At 57.9% G+C, this 9,035-nt stretch overlaps 2 protein-coding genes across 6 annotated transcripts in view; one reads left to right on the top strand and one right to left on the bottom strand.

Moving 5' to 3' along the window:
• The window catches only part of WDR54 (WD repeat domain 54), a 3,916-nt gene extending 230 nt beyond the window's left edge, over positions 1 to 3,686 (top strand). The window contains exons 2-10 of the mRNA XM_006151228.3: positions 197 to 419; positions 583 to 645; positions 1,005 to 1,071; positions 1,162 to 1,215; positions 1,545 to 1,672; positions 2,812 to 2,912; positions 3,013 to 3,175; positions 3,354 to 3,428; positions 3,502 to 3,686. Coding sequence (XP_006151290.1) covers positions 198 to 419; positions 583 to 645; positions 1,005 to 1,071; positions 1,162 to 1,215; positions 1,545 to 1,672; positions 2,812 to 2,912; positions 3,013 to 3,175; positions 3,354 to 3,428; positions 3,502 to 3,633 — 1,005 coding nt within the window. The 5' untranslated portion in view covers position 197 and the 3' untranslated portion in view covers positions 3,634 to 3,686. The remainder of the gene's footprint in view (positions 1 to 196; positions 420 to 582; positions 646 to 1,004; positions 1,072 to 1,161; positions 1,216 to 1,544; positions 1,673 to 2,811; positions 2,913 to 3,012; positions 3,176 to 3,353; positions 3,429 to 3,501) is intronic.
• A 120-nt stretch (positions 3,687 to 3,806) lies between these two features.
• RTKN (rhotekin) overlaps positions 3,807 to 9,035 on the bottom strand; it is a 20,162-nt gene continuing 14,933 nt past the window's right edge. For 3 of the 5 annotated variants that reach the window (XM_006151216.2, XM_027772949.1, XM_006151218.3), the window contains 10 exons: positions 8,217 to 8,278; positions 8,069 to 8,122; positions 7,848 to 7,965; positions 7,422 to 7,631; positions 6,596 to 6,690; positions 6,371 to 6,477; positions 6,013 to 6,141; positions 5,256 to 5,424; positions 5,043 to 5,147; positions 3,807 to 4,472 (listed from right to left, as the gene is read on the bottom strand). In XM_006151216.2, the coding sequence (XP_006151278.1) occupies positions 4,138 to 4,472; positions 5,043 to 5,147; positions 5,256 to 5,424; positions 6,013 to 6,141; positions 6,371 to 6,477; positions 6,596 to 6,690; positions 7,422 to 7,631; positions 7,848 to 7,965; positions 8,069 to 8,122; positions 8,217 to 8,278 (1,384 nt within the window). In that variant the 3' untranslated portion in view covers positions 3,807 to 4,137. The remainder of the gene's footprint in view (positions 4,473 to 5,042; positions 5,148 to 5,255; positions 5,425 to 6,012; positions 6,142 to 6,370; positions 6,478 to 6,595; positions 6,691 to 7,421; positions 7,632 to 7,847; positions 7,966 to 8,068; positions 8,123 to 8,216; positions 8,279 to 9,035) is intronic. The other 2 variants (XM_006151220.2, XM_006151217.2) reach the window with 2 other exon arrangements.

The following is a 9,035-nucleotide window of genomic DNA, read 5'->3' as shown; positions in this document are numbered from 1 at the left end:
GCTCCGGGGTACCCCATGGCGCGTGACTCAGCCTTGCGACTCCTCTGCTCCGCGAGACCCTCCTCACGCCAGGCGACCTCGCCCCGTCACCTTACTCAGGTCACCCGATCACATGACCTATTCTCAGGGGTCTCCCACTGTGCCCCGTAGTAACCCCTCCCTCAGGAACCTCCGCTGTCGTGTGTCCCTCCCGCAGGATGTTCCGCCGGGAGGGCTCCATCCCTCTCCGAAGCTCAGCCGCCGCCCTGTGCAACAACCTCAGCGTGCTGCAGCTGCCCGCGCACAACCTCACCCACTTCGGGGTGGTTCATGGACCAAGCGCGCAGCTTCTCAGCGCTGCCCCTGAGGGCGTGCCCTTGGCCCAGCGGCAGCTGCATGCTAAGGAGGGCGCTGGGGTGAGCCCCCCACTTATCACTCAGGTGAGCTTTGGAACGGGAACAGTGCTGCAGAACTCAGTCCTGCCCACATCCTTTCTCTCCACACCTCAAGGAATAAGACTTCCCTAACCCTTTGATGTCCCCACTTTGACTCTTCCTAGTCCCCGCTCTAATCTTGTCCCTGCTCTGACCCACCTCCCTCCAGGTCCACTGGTGTGCCCTGCCCTTCCGAGTCCTGCTGGTGCTCACTTCACATCGTGGGATACAAGTGAGAAAAGGACCCTCTTGCCCGCCCCCACCAGGCTCCTCAGCTGCCAAGGCTCTTAGTTTCTTCCCACTAGCCTCTAAACACTTCTAAACTTGCCGTCTGCTTAGCTCTCTCTTCTGTCCTCATCTCCATTCCTCCATCTTTTTCTGTTCTCAAGTGCCCCCTTCAGTATCTGCTCCTTTACTAACTGTATGACCTTGAGCCTCAGCGTTCTCTTCTGAAAAATGGGGATAAGATAGTGCCTGCCTCCCAAAATTGTTTTGAGGATTAAGTGGGCTAAGAAGGACATGCGAAGTGCTCAGGGAGAGCTTGGCCTAGGTCAGTGGGATTATGGCCCCATCCTTGCCCCTGCATTCCAGATGTATGAGTCTGATGGCTCCATCATGGTCTACTGGCATGCACTGGATGGTGGAGATGCCCCTCCAGGTACCTGCCGGGCCAGGCGGGGCGGGTGTAGAGTGTTTGCTGAGGCTGGAGGAGGCACTATTTCTGATAGTTATCCCCTTTGATCCTCAGTACAAGCTGTGTTTGCCCGAGGAATTGCTGCCAGTGGCCACTTCATCTGTGTGGGTGAGGGGGCTGAGGGGTATTGGGATTTGGGGGTGTGAGCTTTGGCTTCAGAGAATGCTGAGGGTTTGAGGAAATTGCTGAGGACTGAAGGGAAAGGTGGGAGTGGAGGGGATCTGAGAGACTCCAAAATGTCTGGAGTCTCAAAGTTCAGAGGGGTTTAGAGGTACAGGGTGCTATAGCTATAGGCTAGCGAGTGGGGAGACAGGGCTGTTGGAGCAGTGAGGGGGGGTTGTTACTAAGGTTTCTGGGATGGAGGGCATGGTGAGTGTGGTGGCTGGGGACTCTGGGCAGTCAGGAAGCCATCAGTGCGACCCGGATTCTGGCTGCAGGGACGTGGTCAGGCCGGGTGCTGGTGTTTGACATCCCAGCCAAGGGTCCCAACATCGTACTGAGTGAGGAGCTGGCTGGGCACCAGACACCAGTCACAGACATCGCTGCCGAGCCTGCGCAGGGACAGGTGAGTGGACTTCCCCTGCCCATTCCAGAAAGCCTCCTCCACCCAGGGAGGCATAGGGCCCGGGTTCGGGCCTTTGCTCTGCCAATAGCCAGCTGGATGACTGAGCACATCTGCACCTTCAGCAACCCAGGCTCCGTGATTAAGCCAGAGATAGTTGATGTTTACATAGCATTTTGCAGCTCACTAACTTTTTTGGAGAGGTTTTTGCTATAGGGCACATGCGCTCGCCAGAAAGACAGAGACAGACAGAGAGACAGAAAGTGAGAAATCACCCCCCTAGGGGATGGCCATGCCACAATCCCTTCTCCATTCTCCTCTCAGGATCTTGGGCACACACACACCCCATCTGGCGTGAGTTTTAAGCCACCAGGTCTGGGACTCGAACCACGGTTGGCTACATGGGAGTCCAGTGACATAGCCATTACGCTAACTGCTGGTCCCATGGCTCACTGACTTTTCGATACTGGTATGAATGAGGAGTTGAAACAGACGGCTTCTAAAAATGCTCTTCAGCTCAAATATGTGAGCTTCCTTCTCTGGACTTGGGCAGGTCGTACCTCTTCAGGTCTAGCTCCAGTGCCCCCTCTCCAAGAAGCCTGCCCCCTGGTCTATCTCCCATTGATCTCCCTTAACTGAACCCTGAGTTGGCACTGTCCTCAAAGAAATCTTGTCTCCCCAGTTGGATTGCAAAAACTCTTAAGGATGGGGTATGTATTTTCTCCTTCATATCCTCCACTGCCTGGCACGAGCTAGGACTGTGGGCTACGTCGGCCGCTGCCGTCGGAGTTGGAAGGCCCAGAGTCTAGTCATGACCACGACTGGCTCACTGCAAGACCTCTGGAAGGGCGTGACATTGTGGCCTCACTTTCCTCATGCACTCAGTGAGGACATTTGAGAACCCCGTAACACATGTGTGTGTACTGGAGGTGGGGGTCGGGGTGGTGAGATATAAGGAAATGCAAGATCGTGGTCTCTGAGGGAATGCTAGGCAGTGTTTCTGGTAGGTCCGGCCAGTGAGGGCTCCCATGTTGCCCTTTTCCTTGAGAGACAAAGATGCAGATACTTCTCTCCCCTCCGGCCCTGTACCCAGGACCACAGCAGGGGCGAACAGGAAGGGCTGATCCTGCCTTTCCCCTCAGGATTGTATGGCTGACATTGTGACAGCAGATGACTCGGGCCTGCTGTGTGTCTGGCGGTCAGGACCTGAATTCACTTTATTGGCCCGCATTCCAGGATTTGGGTAGGTGTGGCAGAAGGGCGCTGAGACCTTCCTGAGGTAGCTTCAGGATGGGGAGTGTGCTCGGGTCTGGGAGAATCAAAGTGGGATGTCACCCTTGCAGGACCCCATGCCCTTCTGTACAGCTGTGGCAGGGGATTGTAGCAGCAGGCTATGGGAACGGGCAGGTGCGTCTGTATGAGGCCACTACAGGGACGCTGCATGTCCAGATAAATGCCCATGCTCGGGCCATCTGTGCTCTGGACCTGGCTCCTGAGAAGGGCAAGGTCAGTCTCCTCCCCCATCCCTACATACCCTTCCTCCTGGTGCTGGGATTGAGAGGACACCACTGACTTGCCTCTGCAACTCAGTGTAGTCCCCTCCTGGGGTGCCCAGACTGGGTACTGTACCTACTGGGGTGTTCTGACTCCCTCTTGTCCCCTCCTTTTTTTTTTTTTTCAATAGCTGCTCTCTGCAGCCGAGGACACATTTGTGCACATCTGGAAGCTGGACAGAAACCCAGAGAGTGGTGACATTGAGGTGCGTGTCATGGGAGGGTGAATAGGGGTCCCAAGCTGGGGCAGCAGGCTCTGACCAGCCCCTTCTCCCCCAGGTGGGACACTGTCATGGTGAGTGTATACCCGACACCCAGGTGTGTGGCGCTCGGTTCTGTGACCCCTCGGGCAGCTCCTTTGCTGTGACTGGCTACGACCTTGCCGAGATCCTGAGATTCAGCAGTGCATGACAGAAGAGCAGCCTTCCCCGTCCCCGCGGTATTTATAAAGTACCTTCCACCCAGCCCTTGTCTTCTTACTCGGTGTCACAGTCACACTTCACAGCGGGGACACGGAGCACCAGGGGTGTGAGTTTGGAGGTCCAGAGCAAGCCAAGAGGTGCATCCAGTCCTCAGGAAGCTGGTGAAGGCGGCTGTTAAATAACTTTAATGATGTTGCAGGAGCCCCGGAAAGGTGCCTTCCCTCCCAAGGCTCTTCAGTGCCATCCTCAAAGCCAGTTAGTGCAGGGTTTCCAGTTTTCTCCCAGGAAGGATTTAGGGGGTCCCAGCCAGCCCTGGAAAGAGTCCCTCAATACCATGGCAACCACAACTTCAGAGGGGCTGCTGCCTGCCCTACCCCCAGTCCAGCAGAGGAAAGGCCAAGCTGGCCAGCGTGCTGCAGACAGCGCCACATCCAGAGCTCAGCCGCACATGGTCACTCTCTCCTGGCCAGATCCTGCTGCCAGCACCTTCCTCTCACACTGGCGACTGGAGCCAAGTACGCGCAGAGCCTTTGCCGCAGAGGCCTCTGGACCGTGGGGATCGCTGCAGGGGGAGAGGGGCAACCGCGCGAGAAGCCCCAAGGGAGTGGTCTGGAGGGGCAGCATCCAGGGAAAAGGTTCGGGGCCGCCTCCAGGGCAGAGGGTCAGTCCAGGCTGGGGCTGGGACCACTGAGGCAGGTGAGTAGGGGCTAGGCAAGGCAGGCTGGTCTGTAAACATGGCTAGCCAGGGCGGGGGCGTCTCCAGCCTTGTGCCCTCCCGCTGGGCCAAGATGTCTGTCACTGCTGCGATGTCATCTAGCGGCTCAATAGCTGTGGCACCGGGAAGGGGTTGAGGGGAGGGGGCCGGTCAGAGCTCAGGCCCCAGGCCTACCCAGCCCTGCCCATCACCTGTCACTGTAATAGGAGGAAAGCAAAGCCCGGATCTCAGCCGAGACTGCGTTATCCTGCAGGAGCAGCCCCTCACCTGGGCCCCCTGAGACCACAGGCTCTGCCAGGACTGCGGGATGCAGGGTGCAGTGGGGTGGGAGTGGGAGCAGAGTGGGAGAAACCAAGACAGAAGAGGGAAATGAAAGCAGTGCCAGGCAAGTGGGGGTCAGAGGGAGAGACAGGAATCCACATGCAGAAAGGGAAACAGGAAAGAAGAAATTAGAAAAGAGGTCCGCGAGATGAACTGGTTCTTTGGGGACTTGTTTTGAATGTCAGTGAAGGTGGCTCTCAGACAAGGCGGAGAGGAGAAATGAATAGAACATGGGGACCCGGGTCTCTGGAGATCTGCCTTAGCCCAAGTGTTCCTTTCTCTGATTCCATTATCTGGGCTCCCTGGCAGCCCCCAGCCCCACTTCCCATCACATCCCAGGCGTGCACTCTCCTCTCACTCACCCATCTCGTGATACAAGGAGCCCTGCTTGGCCAGGGCTTGGGGTGGTTTCCGGGGAGCAGGAGTTTCAATCTTCATGATTTCGTCACAGCACTGCTTCCACTGGCCTGGGGGAAGAGCACTGACTGGAACAGAAGCCCAGGTTGCCCTCTGACCTGCCACCTTCCTGCCCAGCCACTTCATTTCAGAGGAGTGGCCAGCCACCCTCCTCTTACTCATGTCGAAGAAAAGCTGCCACAGAGCCTCCCTCCAGCTCTGCAGGGCCTCCCGGCTCTCTGTCTGCAGGGTGTGCGTCACCTCGTCCTCCCCATACTGGTTGCTGATGCTCAGGGTGAAGGGCCGTCCTGGGGCCTGGTCCAGCTCCCCTGCCCGGACTCGAGTCTCCTGCAGGAGAAAGAGGAGGTCTGCTGCCACCCACACCTTGGTCAGCCCTGCCTTAGAGGGAAGAGCTTGTGGGGTGTTTGCTGAGCCCTCTCATCTGCCTTCTCCAGGCCAGAGTGGGAAGGAGTAGCCAGGAAGGACCGGGGATGAGACACACAGTTCCAACTCGGGGAAGGGACTGAACAGGGCAGGAGAGCAGAGAGGTGGGCAAGGACACTTCCGAAAAGTTGGCAGGAAGTCACCCAAAGGGCTAGGGAACAAAGAAGGCAGCTGGACCTGGGTCAGTAGAGAAAGGAGGTGGCGAGGTAGACATTGGAATCAGGGAGAAAGGAGAGGGGATGACAATGCATAAATGCAGTGAGCTCCCTTCTGAGACTTGGCAGGTGCTGAGGATGGGGAGTGAACAGGCGACCCTTTTCCAGTGATACTGGGGTAGAGGATAGTCTCCTTAGCGTGCTGGCCCTGAAGCTGCCCTTAAGAACAGGAAGCCAGCTTCCAACTCTGAGCTCTGCACCATTCTCTTCTCGGGCCTGAAGGAGAGGTGTCCACCTGTCAGGGCGCCTGATAGCCTCACACCAGGGGACCCATCACCTTGTTGATTGCAATTGTAAAGAGCGGCTCCTCCCCGCCATCTGCATCCTCAGGTCTCCGGTAACAGCAGAGGTTTGTGCCTTTCAGGACTCCATGCACACGCACCCAGTTCTGCAGCTCTCCAGCCTGCTGCATGAACAACTCTGTTTCCTGGGAGGCCTCATGCCCCCCACAGCATCCCTTCCCAGTCTCTCCACTGGGGACCTGCTCCTTTTGCCCACCTTCCCGTGTGGTCCTCCCCTCATCTTGCCACATCCCCTTTCCTCTACCCACATCTTGGTTTTCCCACAAACCTATTTAGAGGATCCATGCCTCTCCTGCCTTCCCCCATTCCCTTCCACTCCTCAGGGCCCCTCACCTGCACCCTGAGGGTACCGCTTGCAGTGGGCTGAGTCATGCAGAGAGGCTGAGCTGCCAGGCGACAACACACACTACCATAAAGGGGCAGCCAGGCAGGGTTCTCCTCTGGGGGAGGAGGAAGTGCAGGGTGAGGGTGGGAGGCAAGAAAGGGACTGTCCCACAGTCCCTCTTTTCATCACCTATGTCCTGTCCCCCACTGCGCGCGCACACACGCACAACTCACCATGGCTGGCGAGGGTGAGGTCGTGTGTGCGGAACCCGTCCTGCACTGCTGCCAGGGTGAGTGTGGTGTGAGCCAAGAGGTGGTAACGGGGACCGCTGCAGGACAGAGGAGGGGCCTCAGCTGGGGAGGGCCTTTGAGGGCAGGTGCAATAAGGGCTGAGCAGTTCTGCCCTGCTCTCAGGCTGCCCCACAGAAAGCTAGCTGGCCTCCAGACAGGGGTTAGCCGTGAACATTTACTGAGCCCCTGCTGAGCGCAGGACCTTGCTTTACATGCGTTAGCCCTCTGTCCCCAGGACGTTCCTGTGAGATGGCCAGCATGCTGCAGTTAATAGATGAGGCACCATGAGACTCTGAAGTGAAGGAACATGGGTAATTTAGACGAGATCGGGCGCGTTCAGGGAAACATGGGTAATTTACAGCTGGTAGGTGGTGGAGTGGAATTTGACTTTTGGTTCACTCCCCCAGAGGTGCTTGGACTGCTCCTCAGAGTCCCAATGGTTGCACAAGGTGCCTCCAGGTCCCCATAGGTACCACCACAGGGCCCAGCCTACCCTGTTCCAGCTAGGGAGCTCTGATTCCACCACATAAGATCGTTGCAGCTGCTAAGTTAAAACCCGAGAGCCTTGCTCTCCCTGCCATCTTCCTAGTCTCCCGGACTGGCCTGGGCCCAGCCCTCAGGCATGAGTGCCTTCCGGCCATGTGGCTGCCGCTCATTCTTGTGTGTCTGCAGCTACTGGCGGCAGTGCGAAGTGGGCCGTGCACGGCTCAGAGATACCCCGTGGCCAGGTCCAGGTGGCTGAGCGCAGTGGGGAAGTGCAGGATCTTACCCCACAGCTGGGGTGGGGAGCAGGATGGGACTGCTCCCCGAACTCCCAGCACTGTCCAGTGATGCCCGCACACGCCTCCCAGAGGAGCGGCCCAGCGAGCTGCTGAGTTTGGTGGCAAGTCTCTTGGGAGCACCAGCCAGGACCCCCTCTTCTTCCACACAGGCCCCGTACAGCTCCAGCCGCAGTTCAAAGTCTGGCCCTGCCTCGGTACTATAGGAGTGTGGGTGGAAAAAGAGACGGGGGTGGATGAGAAGTCCAGGGAGGAATGGAGTTGGGGGCACAAGCATACGCTGACCCCTGGAAAAGCCAGGAGGCACCTCTCCCCCTCCCCCCGTCCTCCCCCTCCCTAGGAACACCTTGTGTATGAACCAGAGCACAGCAGGATAAGGAGGGACCGCCGGGAGGAGGTACGGAGGAGGTACTCACAAGAGCACATTGCTCTGGAACGAGATGTCCGTGAGGGTCCTATCCACCAGGATCATCTCTGTGTCCTGAATGTGTTCCCCTAGCTGCAGCAGCAGGAACACAGCCCAGCGGTGCAAGTCTGGGGCCAAGCAGAGCAACACTGATGAAAAATATGTCCCACAAGAGCCTCCCCGGCTCAGGCTCCCTCTCCTGAGTCTGGCCTGGGGTGTGCCCGAACTTACCACCCTTGTTCTTGAAGTATTCTGTGTCCTTCCACATGAGTGGAATCCGGAGGTCTACGGGGCAGAGGGGGAGGAACAGGTGTTGAGGCAGGGCTGGGGGCGCGGGTTGGGAGGGGGCACCAGCAGCTGGGACGGCTGTGCTTCTTACCGGAGATGCAGACCCGGCCACGGCAGGGGGAGCGCTCAGCGGGCGGCCCGCTGTCAGAAGGCCTGTGGGCAAATCACAGCACCCCGGCCTTGAGACACTACTCCCCCTTACTCCCAGTCCCGAGAGCTCTGGGACCTGCCTGGTCCCAGGGGCCCACCCTCCACATCCTCAGCCAGGCTGGTGACTATGGGACTATGAGGGACTGTGAGGAAGTCACTGATTGACCCAAAGGTTTGCCTGGCTAAGGACACTCAAGCTACGTTAACTCACAGTACGCAGGCTTAGTGCTCTTCCCCTTCCAACCACCCTCCCTGACCCCCTTGCCCAGTCCCTGAGGGACAAGTGGGGCTTGAGAGCACAGGCACCCGCACAGAGACCCTTTCCAAGGCTTTTCTCCATTAGCCCAGGCTGGGAGGGGTCTGTAAGCTTTTCTTTTGAGCAGTATAGGGAGGCTATCATTTCTACTGTCTCATCACTTCTTTGGTACTGGAGGGTACTGGGTCAGTAGGAAAACAATCTGAGCAGGTTTTAGGGAAGCAGAGAACGCAAGCAGGGAACGTGTGTTCCATCCACCACGGACCCCTCTGCCTCGTCCCCACAGCTTCCATTTCTCCTTTTCCCTCCTGGCCAGGTATGCTGCACATCCCCAGTGCCCCGAGCTCCCAGGCCATGCCATAGGGCTCCAGATACCCAGCCTTCCCCTCCTGCCCAGCGTCAGGACTCACCACCTATGGGTCCTCTCCTAAAGGGGACAGCCAGTTCGCACATTCTTATTCATAATGCCACTGCTGTAACCACCTGGCAGGGCCTGCAGCTACA

Source organism: Tupaia chinensis, unplaced genomic scaffold (assembly GCF_000334495.1).
Source record: "Tupaia chinensis unplaced genomic scaffold, TupChi_1.0 Scaffold000316_1, whole genome shotgun sequence".
Taxonomy (NCBI): Eukaryota; Metazoa; Chordata; class Mammalia; order Scandentia; family Tupaiidae; genus Tupaia; species Tupaia belangeri.
The sequence above is the reverse complement of the archived record's forward strand: the minus strand, read 5'-3'. Positions and strand labels throughout refer to the sequence as shown.